The sequence below is a fragment of the Ixodes scapularis genome, unplaced genomic scaffold (assembly GCF_016920785.2).
Source record: "Ixodes scapularis isolate PalLabHiFi unplaced genomic scaffold, ASM1692078v2 PGA_scaffold6__148_contigs__length_123643588, whole genome shotgun sequence".
Lineage (NCBI taxonomy): Eukaryota > Metazoa > Arthropoda > Arachnida > Ixodida > Ixodidae > Ixodes > Ixodes scapularis.
In genome coordinates this window covers 6,645,372-6,666,750 of record NW_024609881.1, presented here as the reverse complement: position 1 = coordinate 6,666,750, position 21,379 = coordinate 6,645,372, and the positions used below count along the sequence as shown (strand labels likewise).

Sequence of the window (21,379 nt, the reverse complement as noted above, 5' to 3'; positions counted from 1 at the left end):
GTCCGTCGTTGACACTAGTTGCAAGATCGGGTGTAGTGATAGCATGTCTTCGGAGGCCTGGGCAAGTGGTACTGCTGGCGTATCCTGACAGAGTCCTGCAGTAGCCAAGGTGTCCCACCGTAGGATCATCGTGGCAGGCTTTAAGCATTTATTCTAGAATAAACAGCTACTGCGTGTTGTTTTCACTGAAGCTCTCCTTGTAGAGCGCACCTTCTCGGATGGAGAATGTTGGAAGTGTTCGTATGAAAACGCGGGGAACAGCACTTTCTTGTCGTTCTAGGTTCTCGATGAGACCTCGCAGTTTAGAATCCTCTCTGGGTACACGTCGTCGTCGGTAAAAATGCGATGTTTCGCCACTGGTGTTTGGCGAACTTTTAACGACGTGGTAAAATAGTGGCTGTATTCAGCGAGGAGATCAACCAGTTGCCGACGCTTTGGAGCTCGGTGCTCGGCGTTCGATGTCGAGATGCGGCGGCGACGGGCTCTTGTGTTGTGACGACGAGATTTTCTCTGAGATTGAGGTGACCACGGCTGGCACCTGAAGGCCCTCGACGTGGTCCACGGTAGTACCCTTCGTTAGGTGCCGCGGCCAATGGCGTCACTGAGGTCAGCGGCCCCTGGGACGGTAGCCCGCCGCGACAAGCCTCCCCTCATCTCGCTCTCGAGGCCCACCGCGCCCCCATTTCCCGCTCTCGTGGCCCGCCGCGCCCCCACCCCCCGCTCTCGTGGCCCGCCACGGCACCCCCCTGAGCGCTGCACCCGGGGCGGTCCACCCCCCATCCCCCCCCCCCCCCCCCCCACCCGCCACCTTGTGACGCCACTGGCTGCGGCTCCTCTCAAACGTTCGCCACGAGAAAAGTTATTCGTCCTCCTTGGAGATCCGTTACGCCTCGTGCGACTTCAATTCCTTTTTCAATGAGCAGTTGGACTCTGCCTTCCAGAAGAGCTTCACCGCGCATGGCTGCGTCGGTTATTACGGTTACAAAAACACTCGTACGCGGTGGCAGGTTGACATGGTCGGCAATTCCTCGGATCATGGTTGACGTTGTGTTGGTCACCACCGGCGGCAAAACAGGCTTTCGCAGCGTCGAATGGTTTCTCCTAGATTGACGAGAGCCCCATATTCGCAGAGGAAGTCCATTCCGAGGTTAACGTCCCTCGCATAGTCTTGAAGAACGACGAAATTCACAGGTGCGTCTCACTGTGGATTTTGACGCGAGTAATGCATCTCCTGACTGGTGTAATGAGCCGCCCTCCGGAGTTTCGTAATTGACGTCCATCCCAAGTCGTCGTCACTCTCCGCAGGCAGCGAGAGAGTCTTTACTTAAGACTGAGTAATCTGCTCCAGTATCCACGGGTGCCGACGCGTCGTGGCCGTCGATAACAAAGTTTAGGTTGTTGGGCACCATTGCAAGAGTGTCGCTGCGATGCGTGGCGTCGGGAGGGTGGGAGCGTTCCGGCGTTCTTGGGGGTTCTTTATTTCGGTCGTCTTCGGCAGCGCCACCTCCAGGCGTCGCCAAACTCAGTTTCCCCGACGAGATAGAGGAGACAGGCTGTCAATGCGCGACCGACGGAAAGGCGATGCGGAACGAGGGGGATGAACAACGGGAAACTCGTGGTGGTCTCGGTACTGGTGACGGAGCTCGACGGAGGTATTCCTCGATGTCGCGAGGGCGTTTACAGTACCTTGGCCGGGCGTCGTTTGGCGCTAACTCTCCTAGGCCCATTTGTGTGGTATGGGCACCTCCGGTAGACGTGGGCAACCTCGCCGCAGTGGTAGCACAAAGGTCGTCGGTCAGTTGTGCGCCAGACGTCGCTCTTTCTTGGCACTGCTTTTGGGGGCGGCTGTTCGGAACCCCGTCTTCCTGGCGTCGGCTATACGGCGGTGTTTGGAGCCCTCGACGAAGTGGCGACGAGTATTGGCGGGTAGCCATTGGCGGCCGTCGAGTCATTGAAGCGTAGGTTACCACCGGTTCTTCGGGTTCAGCGATGTCAACAGGAGCCTCCGTTTGAAAGGGTCGCTGCATTTCTTGGACGAGCTGAGTGACACAGAGCGTAGCTGGTCATTCTACTGCCGGCACCAGTTTGCTAAGCTCCTTGCGGACAATGTTTTTGACGATCTCACGGATCGCAGAGAGGTCAGAGATGCCGGAATCGATCCTGCAATTCGACGGTGCAATCCCGGTAGTGCCGGTGAACCGCTGGTAATAGTTCGCCCTCGCGAAGAGCACACTTTACAGGTTTGTTTCCTCTGAGACGAAGCTTTCCACTGTCGTCGGAGGACTGCGGGCAAGGCAGCCGAAAATCTCGTCCCTGTCACCTCGCATGAGTACCCGCAGCTCATTTTCACCTGTGGCTTACCGTTCGGCGCGGGCGAACAGGTGGAGGACGTCATTAGCGAAGCTGGTGACGCTGTCCTTGGGTGCCTGGTTCCTCTCTTGAAGCAGTTCTTTTGCCCGCTCCCGTCGGGTGGCTCTTAGAAACTTCCCACGTGGTCAAGGCGACTTCGTGATTTTCGTACCATTGCATCGCTGTTCGTTCCAGCGAGAAGTAGATGTTCTGGAGGCGTCGCTCATCAGTCCATTCGTTGTGGCGGGCCACCTGGTCGTACTGCTGCAGACAGTCCTCTACGTCCTCGTATATTTCACCTCAAAATGGCATCAGCACACGGGGAAACACAGGCAAGAACACGTGGGACGACACTGCTCGAGGGTTTTCCGTCTGCTGGGCCGTGGAGCTGATCGTCGGCTTCGACAGCTTCTTTGTCTTTTCCTGCAGTGGCCGAAACTCAAGGCGTTGCCGTCGGAGACGCTGTCGTGCCCGGGGCCCTGTCTCTTCTACAAAAGTTCGACTTGGAGTGGGGCTTGCCGAACGGTTCGTCGTAGGGGTACGGTAAAGAAACATAGAGTGCGCACCCCCCACCTCCACCAGGATGTCACGAGTGGTGAAACAAACAGATAGAAATGAACTTCTAAGGGGGGCGAGCTTGTGCCCATAACGAAAGTCGGACAAGGCTGACGTCGCAGGAGTAATGAACTCCCCGTAGCATCAGGATTCAGCGCTGGCGAAGCCCTGACTGCGCCTCTCCACGCGGAGCCCCTTATGTACACGCGTGGGCATCCGAAACAGTCGGCGTAGAAAGTTCTGCGCGTGTAACATTCGGAACTCGAATACTCAGCGCTGTTATCAAATTTTCTAGAACGCGACCATTACAGTAACAACAAAAAGGCGCGTCCGCTCCGAGGCATCGAACCTCGAGCCCTTTGCGTAGGAGCCAAGGACGATAATCATTCGGCCACGGGTGAGTCTGGTCAGAGACGCTCCCGGCAGTATTATTGAGAAGGCGCGGTAAATAGTTGAGAAGAAAACCAAACTCCGAAAGTACAACAACAGGAACCGCCAAACGGGTAATGGTAGAGCGCCGGTCACAGAGGGGCAGTGGAGAACACAAACGCCGCCGTTCGGCGTGTGAACGTGTTCGAAGGGGGAGCAGAGACGAAGGCGGCGATCTAGCAGGATTCAGCGCTCAGATATCCCAGCGTGCTCTCATCTCTGATCTCTCTGTTTTTGTCTGTATAACTAAAATAATGAAAAAAAAAAAAAAACTTAAAAGTTTTCGGTTACCCCGAAAGATTCCCGCGGACACACGTTCTGCGTACACAGACTTTATCCCTCGCATGGAGATCAGTTTTGTTTTCACCACCCAGACTGGCTATTCTTTTTTTTTTACCTTTACTCTTTTCCGCACTTTGTTTGGGATCTCTAAATTCGGAACGTCACTGGAAGGCGGACTTGCAGGACGGGCGGGTAGTCTAGAAAAACGCGCATAGTGCACTTTTGTTCCGTGCTGCTGCGAGCTTCGAGAGCATTTATTTAACAGTTACGTTTTGTCCTCAGTTGTGAAGAAATTATACTATTCTTTCTGGTCATTTATGAGTAGGGCTCCGTGTTTTCGGATAAATCCCCAATCCCCAAATCTTCGAAAAACACCCGCCGATAAAATTTTAATCAATTCGGATTTATCCGATAAACTCCAAATTTTGATATGCCAATGCCCCCCGCTCCCCCTTCCAATAAACTAAATAAAGATGGTATCTTATAATTAGGTTGATTAGCGCAAAGGGTCAATGGTCCCGGAAAAATGCCACCAGTTATCTTTCAAATCTCGGTTCATTGACAAAAAGGGGTCTTTACCGATCATCTTGTCAAGGTTCAGAACGACATGTCATTGTGCATTCGGGTCACGACAAAAGCCCCTGTGTTGGTTTTCAGTTTGGGACATACTATTTCTGTTTTAAGAGGAAGAGAGGTTGTGTTTTTGTAACAGCTAAAGCTATATATGGATCCTAGGGATTGCATAAAATGGGAAGAGGGGCAGTTGAAACTTCCCTATTACATCCTTTACCACACCCCCTAGCGCAACCGCGGGGTAGCATGGAATATGATTGGATAAATACCTGCTTCCCAGCGACTACCTCCACGAGTTTAGTTTTAAGGTGTCGGCGTTTATCCAAGCCACGTATGTGTGCAACTTTTGCCGTGGGACAAACTAGTATTGCCAATGGCAACGGCACCAACACCAAACGCAGCTGAAGAAATATTATTTGATATAAGCGCGTTTTATTTTTCCTTATCTAGCATAGGTATACACCCGGGTAATATTGTTTTGTTTTCCATAAGAAACGCTGCGAAATTAAGCTCCGAATTTTGAAGATTTTGGAATCAAACAAAAATAAACTCCTATAAACTCCGAGTTTTTGGGAAAAAATAAACTCCGAAAAACACCCTCCGTACTTGACGAAAAATAAACTCCGAAAACACGGCATCCTATTTACGAGGCAGCACGAGGCTGCGCTCTCTTGAAACCAAACGCAAGTGTCTGAACCAGAGTTTAGCGATAAATCGAGGAAGGGTTTTCCCGGAGAAATATTTATTCGCCTCTTTACGGCGACTTCTCTCCCCTTAATTTGTGAAGCGGTCGAGAGGCTTTGACAGTGCTGCGCGCATTTTGCCCCCGAGCAGATTATTTTGAAGAAATTCCGTTCGAAGCTTGGCTTTTGTCTTATGCGTCCTCAGTTACGCGCTAAATTACCGGTGACTGCGGCGCATTTAAAAAGACGCTAGAAAATGAACCCTCCTTTAATTAAGTGGTTCAATGTCGCGCTGAAACTCACGCTTTATTTATTTAAATATTTATTCAATATTCCTTTCAGCGCTCAAAGGCATTACAGAAAAAAAGGGGGGGGGGGGCTACATACAGAGAGAGGAAAACCATTACGGAACTCTAGGTATGTGACGTAAAGTTTGCAAGCGGCAAGAACAATAAGAATAGTAAGCTATATACAAACTTTAACACATTTAACACAATCAGGACATAATGTACAAGCACTCTTCAATAAGTCTGAAAAAAAAAGACATTGCTGGATAATTTCATGACAAGCGACTCCGGGAGACAGTTCCATTGATGAATCGTAAGAAAAAAAAGAGTGTTTAAGGATATTAGTGCGGCACGAATATTCGCGATCCGTTTTCTGATGATCTACCCTGCGTGATATGAAGTGAGGTAGCTGAAGAAACGATCCCCCGTTTATGCCCGTTTTGGTAAAAAAATGCTATAAAAGAGTTTTAAACCTAACGCAAATCTTCGGCATTTTAGCGGCTGCCAACCAAGACAGTATTTTAGGAGACTCGACCTTACATTAAAATCATAATTTCCGATCACGAATCTCGCTGCTACGTTTTGAACCCTTTCAAGGCCATCACAAAGATACCGTATCTGGAAGTTTTGAGTAAACAAACATACTCAAGATCGGGCCTTATATTTGTCGAATACAATGTCTCCTTAACTTTGGAAGGACAGTTTCTAAAGTTGCGTCCAAAAAATACAACCTATTAGTCGCTTTAGCAGTTATTTTGGTAACATGAGACTGCCAAGATAAGCGTTCTCTAAAAGTTATCCCAAGATATTTTACTTCTAGAGTTACGGTCAGTGTAGTGTCATTTAGGCTGTATAAACAAAATTTTTTTTTTTTTTTTTTTTTTTTTTTGAAGCCCACATGTTGGCATTTATCAATGTGTAGATTCATATGCCAACTTTTTGATCAGTCTGCAGTGCAGTCTATATCCTTTTGCAAAGCAGTGCCATCAACAGAATTCTGAACAGATCGATATATCACGCAGTCGTCGGCATAAAGACGAATACTTGGCTCTATGTCCATGGTAATGTCATTAATGAAAATGAAAAATAAAAGGGGACCTAGAACGGAACCCTGCGGGACCCCCGAAGTGACGTTCACATATGTAGATTTTTTTACCGTTTACTGCAACGCACTGTTTTCGCTCAGTAAATTAATCTTTTAGCCACAGTAACACATTAACTGAAATATTTAATGAGGATAATTTAAGTAGTATTAATTAGTGTGAATCAGTGTCGAACGCGTTTTTAAAATCAAGAGAAACATAATCCACTTGAGAACCTCTATCATACGAGGACGCCACATTATGAAAAAATTCTAGTAACTGCGTTTCGCATGAGAAGCCGCTTCTAAGCCCATGCTGGAAGGGAGAAAAATAGTTGCTCGTGTTCAGAAGATTGACTAAAGCGCTAAATATTATGTGCTCAAGTTGTTTCGAGCATGCGGGTAGAAGGGATATAGGCCGGTAGTTATCTACTTTACTCTTAGACACACTTTTATGCACAGGCACAACGCTTGCTACCTTCCACTTTGCTGGCATCTTTAAGGGTGACGAGGATTTTGGGAAGAGAATAGAGAGATAAGAGGAAACCACGTCAGCACATTCCTTCAAAACTCGATTTAGGATTTCGTCAGGGCCAGTGGCCTTATTGATGTTCAAGTTTAGAAGGAGGCTACGAATTCCGTCAGTATTTATTTCTAAGTTCAACATTGGAGGAAGTGACTCATCCAGAACATGATGGAGCACGCCAGTCACTGGTTGGGAAAAAATTGATTGGAAGTAATTATTGAAGCATAAGGCTTCCTCGCAATCATCAGATACCGTTGTACCATTACTGTCAATTGGCCGTATTCTGGCGTCCTCTTTTTTGTTACTCCCAATATATTTCCATACAGCTTTGGGATTTGTTTTTAAACGTTGTTCCAGAAAATTATGGGAGCTATGTTTCGCCGTTTTAGCTGCTGTTTGAAGATACAATTTAATTGTTATAGTTGCCTAAGAATCTCAGTCGTTTAGTTTTTATGATAGCGTAAATAAGCACACCTTTTTTTCTTTATGGTGGACCGCAGCTCTCCGTTTATCCAGGGTTTATCTTTGCACTGCCTTGACCGTAGTATTTTCAATGGTGCGTAAATATCAATTAAATGCTTTAATTTACATGAGAACGTATTCGAAAGATCGTTCGTTAAAGATAAACTGAGTTCCTCAAACTCCAAATGAAAGGAAAATAGTCTTCCGTCAGGCTAGAGTAAGAACCCTGGTCATAGTAGTAAACCCTTCTGGGAACACATCTGGAAGTTTTAGCTTGAGCTCATTTCAAATTAAAAATAATGACGTCGTGGTCGCTGATTTCTGGCAGAACCGATACAGAAGACGAAATAGCTTTTTGAATCGTAAAAAGGAGATCTAGCACACTGGCCCGTTCAACACCAGTTCTTGTTGGCGATATTACGTTTTGATAAATATTGCAACTTGAAATAAAATTGGTGAATTAAGAAGAAATGGGAGACGTGTTAGTCGTTCGAGGAAGACCAGATTCTCTTTGGACATTGGGAAAGTTGAAATCACCTCCTAGTATCAAATATTCAGGGCAAACAGATAGCAGCGTGTCTGATATTTCTCGAAGGGACTGACAACTAAAACCCGGAGATCTGTAAAAAAAACCAACCGTCAAAAATGCACCGTTTTGAAGTGCTACCTTACACCATACTGACTCAGCACTGTGATTAGTAGTGATTCCAGTGCTCTGCAAGTTGTGATGAACCAAGACAAAGACCGTGTTTCTGTCCTTGCGACAGACACAAAAGTCAGAGGCAAAAACCTCGGCGTCAGTAGAAGAAGCATCCAACCAGAATTCAGGGCCAATGACTAGGCTAGATTTTATACATGCAAGAAGGGAGGAGAAGTCGTCAACCTTATTTGTATACTGCTACAGCTCAAAAGCAGAACAAGAAGATCAAGCACTGGAGATACGGGTTGATGATGCCGATTACGGAATTGTTACGATAGAGCTCTAACAGACTGTTTAATCTCCTTGCGATTTCCCAAAGAGCAAAAGCTGCCTTCGTTCGTAACGCATATTTTTGGGAAAATCCACACTAATAGCAATTCGAGAATCCTTGAGCTTAAATCCCAAAGATAGAAGGTGTTGTTTTGTTTTAAAAGACAAAATATTTACAGTCATGGGCCTTAGCTTGTCAGATCTAAAGCATCCCAGCCTATGGGAGCGCTCTATGTCTGAATGATTCGGAAAGTTTTGTTCCGAGTTTAGTTTCACATAGTTCCATAACTTTGATTTGTGCTTTTGGGACAACGTTGTCTTTTTTCGTCGCCCTCTATTCCGTAAAAGATAACATTGCAACGCCTCGATCTGACAGATGATCGACTTGTTTAGTAAGCTCTGTGGCGACATCCTTTTTTTTTCTTGCATCTCTACTTTCACAACTTAACGACGCCATTTCTGTTTCTAGTGAAGTCATTTTGCGCAATAGGATATCCAGTTTTGTTTTAACAATAAGCTGGCTTTGTTTTATAACTGTTGCGCTAAAAAGAGAATCTTGCCCTTTTTCTAGTTATGGCAGGATCGCAATAGCCTTCAGCAGCTGTTCCGCTTGTCGCTCTATGAATGGCCCAGGGTTGTCCTCGATATCTCCGGACATCATTAGTAACAGCTTAACTACATACGCTTCAACAGCACATTGAAATAGGAAGGTTTCACAAATGGCATTACTATACACAAACAAGATGGTGCTGGGTCACGGCACCGACAAGTAACTTTGTTTTGAACGGTAGCTAATCATAATAAGAGAGACCAACCTGGAGTACAAGGAAGCGTAAGCGATCGAAGCACTTCATGTCGGCATCGAGCCCCGTCCAGACGGAGACCGGTGGTTCCTTTTGTAGGTTGTGGTCAAAGGCCGTGCCCACTTTTGGTCCCCTCGCGTCGAAGTTTATGCCAATCAGCGGCAGCCGATAGGCATCAGATGCAGGCAGTCGTAGGAAGTCGAGTGGTGGGGAAATGCCAATGTCATCCAGGTTGCCGATAATGCCGATGTCATCCAGGTCTGTTGTGGCCCGAAGGATTGTTGTGCCGTCTTGTAAGTTCCAGGCAGCGAAGCAAACCTGAAGTACAAGGAAGCGTAAGCGATCAAAGTACTTCATGTCGGCCCCTCCCCCCTCTCCCCCTCCCCCCGCCCGTCCAAACACCGCTTTAGTTGCAAAACAATACGTACAAATGAACGCATTTTGCGAATGTCAATCACCAGAGCCAAAAGCGATCGTGCACAAAGTGAATAATGGTCCAAACAATAAAGAGCTTTTCTGGTGATCTTCTTTGCCGTAGTTTACAAATACCTGGCGAGTGTGCCAGGCTCACGGGCACTTTTGCCACGCAGAGGACGAGTCGGTGTCGGAGGTTCCCCGGTTGACGCTGATCGAGAAGCTGGTGCCGGACCAAGTGGCGGTGGAGATGAACGGGCGCCCCGGCGGGCCGGTGTTCCTGGTGCATCCCATCGAGGGCCACGTGGGGTCCCTCTCAGAGCTGGCCCAGCAGCTGCCCGTGCGGGCCGTGGGGCTGCAGCGCACGCGCGACGTCCCCGCACGCAGCATAGAGGAGCTGGCCGCCGTCTACCTAAAGGTGCGCTCGCAACGCCCGCCCTTCCGCCGGCCTGCAGGCGAAAGGTGTCGCGCGCGGGGTCGACCGAAAGATTGCAGGGGCACTGCACAAACTCTTAGTCGCGGTGATGCACCTACGGTGCGATCCACTTATAACGATACCACCTATAACAATGTACCGCCCATAACAATCTGTTCCAGACTAGAAAGGCCCAGTTTCTCACCCTGATACGACAATAATCGGTTATAACGATTGAATTTTAGGGATTTCTCATTGTCACTACGAGTGGATCGCGCTGTAATACATCGCCTAAAATACATTCGGCAGGCACTGTCCCAGTTTTGTTCCTTCCTGCCAGATTGGACAGACATGTTCGAAGCTCGCACACGTACAAACATGTTTCTAACATGCGCGAGGGCAGATGATCTCGTCTTCTGCAGTATGCATGGGAAGTGCGACTGGCCAATACAGGGGCCATGTAACCATTTTTGTACTTTCAGTTAATACCGCTTGGAATCGTTCCTTGAAATTCGTAAGCTATAGCTGTGAAGCGTGCCTTAGTTTAATTTTTCTCAACGCAATGACAGCGGCGGAAGGAATTAAAGAAAAAGGAGCGGCATTCGTCCACTCGACGGAGTTCCAACATTGATACGGTTCGGCTGTTCCCGTCATCGCGGCGATCGGGCACGAATCATTAACCGAATTCGCGTCGAGTTATTGTCACGAGCCCTAATCGAACGCTCTGGTAGTGCATGCTTGCACACACTGTACCCGAGCCGTAGGCGCCCACGACAGGGGCCCCAGTGGGCAGCCGTTTAGATATTGACGCTGCGGACATCGCCAAGCTCGTTGATTATATCCTGGGGATTGGATCGTTGACGACACCAACGACATGCGCACGTGCGCTTCCGCATCTTGAGCGCCCGTCGAAGCTGCGCACGCACACGTTGGACTTCCGAGAAATAGCTGACCGAAAGTATAGTGTGGTAACTGCGGTTGAGCATAACTGCAGTCAAGGGTACCTCAACTCAGGTTAAGGTTGCCCGTGTAAGTGGGGTATAAAATGCGTTAGGGGGACTCTTGAGAAACGTCACTGATGCCTTTTTTGGGGAGAAATGCTAATGCTGCTCCCTTTACTTTTCTTTTTTGGCTTTCTCTTTTCCTTCCTCTATTTTTCGATGCCTCTTTTTCACTTCGGTACAGGGTCAGTGTTATTTTTTTTCCAAAGGGGAACGTGTGTGACGTTTCCCAAGGGTCGTGCTGACGCATTCCCTGAAGATCCACCGATGGATCTCCTTTTATTTTTTTTTTGCCACCTCCTATGGCGCACCGTGCATTCGCAAGGGCGCCCATCAAACCACTCTGGCATCGTTGCCGCGAGGCGGCTATGCAGTTGCCTCGCCGCAGACACGATCACATGGTCCTGTCGCCGCGGGGTCGATTGGGATCTCGAATTCGGCTCCCGACGTGCCGCTTTCTCTCCTAGCCACTGGATGGCGCTGCAGGTGGCCCAGGGCGGGCGAGGAGAAACCTCCTCGCCCAACGATCGAGATATAGCAATACCTCCTAGAAGAGAAGGCCGTAGCGCTCCGAGTAGTTACGTCACAATCAGTGGCGTACCAACTTGTTTTTGAGTGGGGGGCAAACCCTTTGGGCGTACCACCCCGCACCCCCTTCCCCCCCCCCCCCCCCCCCCCCCCCCCCGAGTCGCAGATTTTTACTAGTGATGAGCCGAACTTTTGCCAAATGGAAAATTCAACGGAGCGGAACTTTTGTCGAACTTTTCTAAAGATTCGGAGAAGATATAGCAAAAAATACACTGTTACCAGACTGAACGTTGATATTTAGTTTTTTTTTAACAAAAAGTTTTTTTTCTTTTGTCTTAACTTAAATAAAACATGTAGTGCCTATTGACACAGTTATTACTCATAATAAGGTGAGATTCTACAAGATAGTTGTGTCGGTGTCGCTTTTGGTGTTTCCCGGCAATTTTAGTGTCTGCTTGAAGAATGTGGCGTGAGAACGAGGTTGGGTAGTAGCCGGCGCAGTCACGAATCGCGCTACGAGAGTTTGGATTTTGAGGCCTCATCAGCGCAAGCCTGCAAGTGTGTGTGGTGTAAATGCAAATGCAATAACACTGCGTTTTTTCTTTCTCTGGGAGTCACCGTTTTGTCCCTGAAAACAAATGCAACAGCTGCTGACCCTTCACCAGAAGAGGTAACAATATTGTAAATATGCATGTTTTTCGGTTTGAGTCTCTTGACGTCAGCTTGACACAAAAGTGTGCGTCCCATATTCGCAACGTGCTTTTTTTAACCTTTAAAATACCGGTTTCTGATGTTAGGACACACATGGACGTTTATAAAGATGGGAAGAGTTAGGAATGTCGAATGTGCAACGTCGAGCGTGTGTAGTTCTGTGTTTCATTTTATGCAGATACATGAAAATCGCGAAATAACGCGAACTAAAAGGCAATATTATTTTGTTTTGGCACAAACTACTTGTGAGCCGAAAACAAGATTGTTATAATAATAGTAATTATAATTATAATAATATTACTACAACTACTACTAATAATAATGTTATTTGCACGTACTGGAGGGGCCCATGTGGTGGTGTGCGGGGCTAGGCAGGTAGGTGAAAACCCTTACTAGATTAACACACACTACAGCGCACTACTGCAAAAGTACACTCATTCCTTACACAAGAAAAAGAAAGAAAAAATTCAGACGGACCGCGCTGACTGACAACTCGTTTTTATATGCTTTGTCTTCTTCTATGTCTGGAACTACCGAATCTCCCGAATCACGCGCATCGATTTCTTAGACGCCTGGAAAATATTTTTATTTTTCTGTCAGTTTCAAAGATGGTATATTGATACAGTTCTCATAATTCCTGACGATGTGTTTGGCTTCTATAATTTTTCTCGTTAATTGATTACTGCGCCTACCTAAAGTTATACGAGATGGCGGGTGAATATCGCACCCACAATCGCGGCAGTGTATGCCCAGGTGGCTAGAGTTAGCTCTGATTCTATTGTTTTTGTATTTACGGAGCCTATCATTAAGACAAGAAAAAGGAAATGAATACACCACTTCCTCTGCGCACTCAACGAAGCTGTTCTGATGTTTCTTCGTACAAGTTACTGTTCGGTGGGAATATGATGAGTTTACTTGTTTGCACAGGTTGGCAAGCTAATTAGGAGCAGAGAAGACGCCGTCGATGTGTAACTTATGAGTGATTTTTTTGATGTCATGAGAGAACCTGTGTACGTAGGGAAGAACGACTGGTCTAGTGGTTCTATCTCTGGCTCTTGGTGTGACAGATGTTCTTTTATTTTTTGGTTTCCAGGATGCTCTGTGCAATCGATGTTAATAAAGAGATGGGAAATCCGGCAGATGTTAATCTTAAAATTTGCGCATCAAAGCTTACTCAAATGGAGTGCTCGCAAGATTTTTGAAGAGAGTTGTTTAGACATATTTTTACGATTCCTCTTTTTACCAGATTAGAATGTGCTGAATTGAAAGGAGGAATCGGTTTTTCACCCCTTGACTCACTGAAATGGTGCGCAGAGGAAGTTGTGTATTCATGTCCCCCTTCGTGCGCTAAAACGTACATAGGGCAGACTGGACGATTCCTTAAGGGAATACTACAACGAAATTTCGGCGCCTATTTTATGGTCTATATGTGTTCAAAGGAACAGCGTCACGTCGAACATACCAATCTCTTGTGAAAAAATGTCACGAAAAGGAGTTTTAAAACGAATTAAATGATCAGCAAAGAGCACCTGGTGGATGTCGCTAACGCCTCGTTTGTCATGCCTGTCTAGGAACCTTGACAGCTAGTGATAGTGAGTGTCTCGCCTCCGGGCACGACGAAAGAAGAGAGGAAGGAGGAACTCCCCTCTTCCCGAGAATCCCTTTTATGTGTCGCAGAAGTCGCTATTGTCCCCCTAGAAGATTATAGAAGATTAACCCGTCACTCACAATTCGTACAAAAGCAGCCGCTTCGGTGGCTGGAACGGCTAGGCCATCCTCTCGACGTCAGCCTCGCCGTAGCTTTGTTCGTCCCGAGACGACCTACGTCACGATTGCGTCGCATGTCACGTGCTCTAAGCTGGGCCTTCTCCGAGCGCTTGCTAGAGTGGGCCGTTTATAACAAAAAATACAGCCACCAGGCTCAAAATACAAACGTGCGATTATCATTTACGGACATTGTGGATCATATTGAACCTATTTTTGAACACGACGGGAGCATTTCAAATTTCGTTATATCCCCTTAATGATAGGCTCCGTGAACACAAAAACAATAGTACCAGAGCTAACTCTCGCCACCTGGGCATGCACATACCGTGATTGTGGGTGCGAGGTTCACCTGCCGTCTTGTACAATTTTAGGTAGGCACTGTAATCAATTACCGAGAGAACTTATTGACGCCGAACGCATCGTCACGAATTATGAAAACTGTATCCGTACATTATCTTTCATCCTGACAGAAGAAGAAGAAACATTTTTCAGGCGTCTAGGGCTGTGTTCCAAAATTTACTCGATCCGACTCCGGAGTAAAGTTTTCGTACCATCAGGTTCCAAAACTTACTCAAACTTACTCGATGACGTCAGAACTCGCGTTCCAGAAGCGGGTTGTTTACTCCGGAGTAATTACTCGCGCTACCCTCCTCGATCGGGGGGTAAAGTCGGATCAAATCGAGTAAATACGTCACGTAATCTGCTCGTCATCTGCTTCCTGCGCTGACAGCCGTCAAAGCTCGTTCGCTCCGTTGACTTTGGCGGCAGACGTTCGAAATAACAAAGAATAAGGTGCAGCCATTTATGTGCTGTTTTCAACGCAGGAATTGATTGTACTACATTTAGACCGTGTACCTCCCTGCAGGGAGGTATACTTGTTATTATCAGAGTGCGAGTGTAAACAGGAGCTTCTCCGCATCCTCGTCCTCGGTGAGAACTCTGTATTCTTACGTTAAAAGACGGAAGTGTTCGAACGCAGTAGATAATGTGGAAGTTTAGGGGTTTTTTTTCTCCTCAGAGTGTGCGTAATGAGAGGATAACGCATGTAAAGCAGTGAAGGCACGAAGATTTTATGTATGCGGTCAGTCAACAACCCCCATCACATTTCCCTCCCTGATAAATTGTCTTAGCGGTTTCGAAGTGCTCTTTGTGATTTTATAATCATATTTGCGTCAAAGCGAACGTAAGTTACATATCACTGTTGAGAAAGCCCCATGCGCTCTACCGCTACACCGTGTGGAAGCAATATCCGCAAAACGTAATCGGTGCTAATTACCATAAGTTGAGGCTGTTTAAAGCACCTCTGGTATAGACTTACAGCGATCGCCCAGATTAATCAAAACAAAAATGTTGATGTCTAACTGAAAGGAATTAGTAATTTTTATCTCAATATACAGCCCAAAAGGAAGGTGAGCAAAAGGAGCTGGTTGAGCTATCTCAGAAAAAAAACCGCGTCGTCACTGTCAAAGAAAAACTCCGAAGCGGTTAACATTACCGTCTCTGTGTGGTTTCTCCATGATCAAAAGAGATCGTCTGCTTTTTTCCGCCATCGCTGCTATGTTTTCTTTTTTCCGTAGCCCAAGACGAAGCCAATCCGCGTAGTATCCAGGTGATTATCCCAGTTGTTCCAAAATCGAGTCACGGATCGTTTACTCGCGATGTCACGTAGTATTACCCACTGACGTAGGATACAGGTTACTCGGGTAAGATTTGGAACATAGCCTAGGAGATTGGTGCGCGTGATTCGGGAAACTCGGTAGTTCCAGACGTAGAAAAAGACAAAGTATATAGAAACGAGTTGTCAGTCGGCGCGGTTCGTTTGAATTTTTCCTTTCTTTTTCGTGTGTAAGGAGTGAGTGTACTTTTGCAGTAGTGCGCTGTAGTGTGTATATTAATATGAGCAACCAACTCGTCCAAGCTGCGACCCTCCGCAGAGTGCCTGCCAGCCCGCCACCACATGTGAAAAAAACAAAACAGACATTTATATGTACAGAATAGGCACACAACGTAAAGTACACAAAAAGGAAAGAAAATATCTTTCCCATACATCCTGGCCAGCTCTCGTGACTCTGCCCGTTTGACAGTAGTGGGCTGGGCACACTGAGCGTAATTTTCAGTTGTCAATCAATGTTTTAACTACCTCGTTGCATCAATGGAAAGGTCCAATGAAAATCACGTTATTCAGAATGTACTGCATCATTTGTCACTTGCGCAGTGGACTGCGTAAATTACTGGTCAATTTTCTGTTCTAGAGGCAGAGAATATTGAAGAGAACCACACTCGCAATAGCTCACAAACGCACAGTTACCGTGACGCCTACTCCGCACCTCGCCGTAATACCTGGTTGTTCTAAACTGTACGATGCTAACAGCACGACTACTTGGCGTTTATTTGCAATCCATGGCCCCGTCGCGTTGGCGCGCGTGCTCAGACATTTGCCGAATTTTCGCTGAATCTTTGCCGAACTTTCCTTCGAAATTTCGGCATGTGCCGGACTTTGCCGAATTTGAAGTTCGGCAGATTCGGCTCATGTCTAAATTTTATGGCGCAGACGATTCACCCCCTAGCAACGACGCTCACGCCGGATTGGCTGCTCGGCAACGCGCGGGAACTTCAACTTCGGATTTGGACGGCAGTATGCAGCTACTAATTACAAAACTATTAACCCACTTAACGCACCCCTCCCCTCCTCCTTACACGCCGCTTTGCGGCGTCCAGCCGGCAACCCAAGCCCCACTGTCCTACTTGAACCTCAGTAAATAGAGTCCCATACCGTTTAGTTCAGCGAAGTTTCGTCGACAACATTCGTTTTTATCAGTGTTAATCGCAAAAAAGAAATGTCGTAAATATCGCCAAATGTCTCGACAATACAAAATGCTCAAAAATAAATAACTAGAAGAAGTAAGCCCACACTGTGAATCGAACCCGGGTCCGCTACGTATGAGGCAGATATTTTACCACTAAGGTATACGCTACCGCTTCGGAAACTCGCGTTGCAACCGCTGCCTATATTGACGGCGGCAGCGCCTATCTCCACGTACCATCCAATCCGGCGTGAGCGCCGCTGCTGGGATGTGTATCGCCTTCGCGTTAACATTATGCCCCGCGGGTCGGGGGACGGTGCCTTTGGTATTCCTTGGGCGGCTTCGGCCAGTGTTTTCCCTGCCCAATGGCGGCTGTTTTAGGAGGGGCAAAACACATGCCTTGCCCCCCCACTCTGAGAACTGGGGGGGGGGGGGGGGGCAAGCGCTCCCCTTGCCCCCCCTCCCCTCCCCCGGTTGGTACGCCCATGGTCACAATGTCGGAAAAAGAAGTCCATGATGCAAACACGTGAAAAAATTTCTGGCATCGACGTGAAATAAACGTTCCTAGTAGAGTGGCACGGTGGTGTTCATGAGCGTTTATCCGACATTAATATATGTTTTAAAAGCGCAGTCTTGTACAAACGTAATATACAACGCGCTACCAAGGCTGAAAGTACCGAGTTTATATTCATGATTATCCCCGTAACCGCGGGACTACGTGCAGTCCAGCAGCTCCCAACACTTTTCGAATGAACCGGTCCGCTGCGACGTTTCCTTCCCTCGTACTGGCTCAGATTTTGGTAAATTTACGTTGTGTGTGAGCTGCTGACTGCCTTAAAAAGAAGGCTGAGACTTTCAGAATGAAAGGGAACCGAAAAAAATCCAGTCATCGCCGCAGGTATCGCACACGAGCAAGAGATGGGTCGTCAACGGTAAGCCTCCCACACTGCTGCCGCTGCTCTCGTGTGTGTGTATAAAGTTCTTTTGATCCTCCTAGCCGTCGTTTTTTTGTCGTCACCGCAGTCTCGGATAGTTTTTTGTGTTCGCTTGATAATACGGCATTTACGTGGATTCGCGGAACAGGTCCTGCTGCGATTTGAGTGACATGTGTGGTGACTAGCCAACGATGACACTGGTCGATTATCGATAGACCTTTCTCTCGATAGAGAGAGACTTAAAGTTTGTGTTCAATTTTTTTTGTGTGTCAGATATTGTGGGACGTATGGATACGATCGACAGGTGAGAAACAACTGTTTACGGGCTCTCTTGGTCATGTGGGACGCGAGTAATACGCTGCAGTCGGTTTGTGTTCTTTTTCGTGATAGAATGACATTTACATTTTTATTTATTTATTTATTTATTTATTTACCCTAAAGGGCCAAAACATGTATTACAATGGGGGGAAGCGATAGTAAAACGTTTAACACAATTGGGTCATGTAAAAAAAAAGATTACATAGTTGGCATAAACAATGTTAAAGAAGAAATAAACAATATAAACAACAAGAAGACAGGATGAAAACATGATACAAAGCAGCACTATATAAGTTGGTACATATTACTTAAAGAAATATTGAACATATCAGGGGAAGTGATTAATGCGATCTCTCTGAGCAGGCTGTTCCATTCGGAGATGACAAGAACCAGGAGGGAATTCTTGAACCAGCTAGTGCGGGCAAAGATGGGCGATACTTTAAAGTGATGATCTACGCGAGACGAAATACGATGTGCAGGCTGATTGAATCATCTCCTAAAGGGAGACGATCTATGATAGATCTTGTAGAAAAATCACATGCGAGCAATACATCGTCTGTACTGCAGTTGGGTTAGGTTGAGGTTATGTTTTATGCTCGACACACTGGAAGTACGGGAGAACTCGCGGGTTATAAATGTTGCAGCTTTATATTGAAGTGCCTCAATATGGTTGGTTAAGTAAAGCTGATGGGGGTGCCATATGATGGATGGATATTCCAACTGCGACCTGACGAGGGTAACATAGGCGAGGAGTTTAGTTTCTTTCTTAGCTTGAAATAAAGAGCGTTTAAGAAAACCAAGAGTTCTGGAAGCTTTGCGGGTTACATGTTCAATATGAAGGTTCTATGATAAGTTAGCTGTTAGGTCTACGCCGAGGTATTTAATTGACGCAACATTTTCAACGCGGTCCTCTCCAATCATGTACGCGTGATGAGTGATTTGTAATTTCGTTGTAAAAGTAGCAGCTTTAGTTTTGTTAGTGTTTATTTGCATAAACCATGTGGTGCACCATTGCTGGACAGTGTATAGGTCCCGTTGAGGTATGCGAATCCAAGGGGTTAGAAATGACCCGATAAATGACGAAATTGTCCGCGAAGAGACGTGTAGTAGATTCAATGTTAGAGTGAAGGTCATTTATATATAAAAGAAACAATACCGGACCGAGGGCGGAGCCCTGAGAGACGCTAGACTTCACCGGAATAGGGGAGGAGACACACTTGTTAATTACAACAAATTGAGAGCGGTTTGCTAAAAAGCAGTTAACCACTTATTAACAGAAGTGTTTATATTCATAGTTTCTAATTTGTATATAAGTCTGTCATGGGGAACCCGATCAAAAGCTTTAGCAAAATCAATATAAATAGCATCGGTAGGAAAAGAGGAGTGAACAGAAAGGTGAAGGTCAGTAATCGATTTAAATAGTTGTGTTTCGCAGGAATGACCACGTTGAAACCCATGCTGATTAGAGAAAAGAAGGCTGTTTTGAAGGTAATTAGGTAATAACCTGTGATGAAAGTATATGTTCAAAGATTTTAAACGAAACGGAAGTGAGCGATATGGGCCTGTAGCTATTGAAATTATTTTTATCTCCGGCTTTGAAAATTGGAATGACATGAGCAAGTTTCCTGTCATCAGGTAGTTGACACTGAAGAGGGATTGTTGAAACAGTCTGCACAGTAGAACTCCAGCTATGTGTTTGGTTAATTTTAAAAGCTTAGTAGATATTTCGTTGGGACCTGGGCTAGAGTTGGTTTTCAAACCATCAATGGCACACTCAACTCCGTAACTAGAAATGACAATATCGTTCATTATGTTTTCGGTAAGTGAAGGAATACAAGTAGGATCTGGAAACACGTTCTCCTCAGTAGAAACACTGCTAAAAAGTATTAAAACCAACAGCTAATTGATGTGAAGTTTGTACTGATCCGGTCGTCATCAATAATACAAGGTAATACTGGAGTTGGCTTTGAATTTATTACTTTCCAAAACGTTTTTGCGACGGATCGAAGCATGTTTCAGACATCGTCATCGAAAAAAAGTTGCTTGGCATTTTTATTTTGTTTTTGCAGAATACTGAGTGAGCATGATAAATGGTCCAATCGTGCTGACTGTGTGAAAGCACGGCACGACTGTACAGACGTTTCTTCATTTTCTTTTGTAGGTAGCTTTTAATTCTTGTCGTAAACCATGGTTTGTACAGGCTAGGGGTGATTTTTATAGTGGGTATTCACATTCAGCCTGAGCCTCCAGTAGCTTATACCGAAACAGGGTCCAATTGTCGTTTAAAGTCCGTTCATCAAACCCACTCAGGAATGTGCTAGAAAATTCCCTTAATACAGAATACAAAGTTTCCGTATCAACTCTCATATAATCAAAGATTTCTTTGTTGGTTTGGTCCTGTTTGTTTAGAGTCAGGGCAAAATCGCAGTGGATAACACGATGATCACTAATTTTGTCGATGACGCGTACAGATGCATGCTCGGGATGGGTGGTGAAAATTAAATCTCAAACTGCATGTTCACGTGTAGACGTGGTAATCATTTGCAGTATATTAAAGTATAGTCGGCCATTTCCAACACTTTCCGGCACTCAATTTTTGGGGGGCTTTCAGCGGACGATGTACATGCAGCCCAATCTAGGGAGCCTTCATGTGCGTTTTGTAGGGTGATGCCACCCTTTGTAATACCACTCGTCGACAAACCAGCTGCCATTTTGGTTCTTGGCGATAATCTATGGGGCTTATAACCATCCCGGAAACAGGCACCTTATCTCGCAAGTTCGGAACAGCGTTGTGGAACCCACAGAGGGAGGATTAGCCTTTTCCCCCTCGGATGGGAGGACCGATGGACACAAAGGCCACTTTCCGGCGCACGGGGAAACAATGAGAGGAACAAAATAGCGGTGGAAGAGGGTAGTGGGAAAGGGAAACAGGCAGTTGGCATCACTCTATGCGAAGCGCACGTCAAGGCACCCTAGCCCAATGAATACCGGGGTAGTTAAAATCGTCAGCTGATATGAGAGGGCTCTGAAGGATTTTAGAATCAACTTCGTCTATAACTGTAGTTATATTTTCAACTAAGTCGGCTGGAGGAGCTAGGAATCCTGTAACACGCCCTGATGAAACACGACTGAAAAGATGGTTTAACGGTAATCCATAAAATTTCGAGAGCGCAATGAAAGAAAAGCAAAGAGAATGGAATGGTGTTTCTGACAGCTGCCATAACTCTGCCTCTTCTGGTACCAGTTCGATCTTTGCGATAAATAGAAAACGAATTAGCAAGAGACAGCTCTGAATTCGCAATATTCGAAATAAACCAGGTTTCCGTACCCAAAACAACATCAGCAGAGCAAGAGTCAATACAAGCCATCAAGTCATCTTGCTTCGGCAATAGACTGCGGAAGTTGGCTACCAGGAAAAAGAGCGGGCCAATATGCGTAGTGGGCAAGAGTTGGTTTTATATTTATTTTGAGGTCATGGCCGGTGGC

The 21,379-nt window shown here is 46.2% G+C and overlaps 1 protein-coding gene across 1 annotated transcript in view; it reads left to right on the top strand.

The window, feature by feature from the left end:
• Nucleotides 1-21,379, top strand: part of LOC8041029 (fatty acid synthase-like) — a 198,433-nt gene that overhangs the window by 154,506 nt on the left and 22,548 nt on the right. Inside the window, 1 exon segment of the mRNA XM_040220578.3 lies at nt 9,591-9,832. Coding sequence (XP_040076512.1) covers nt 9,591-9,832 — 242 coding nt within the window.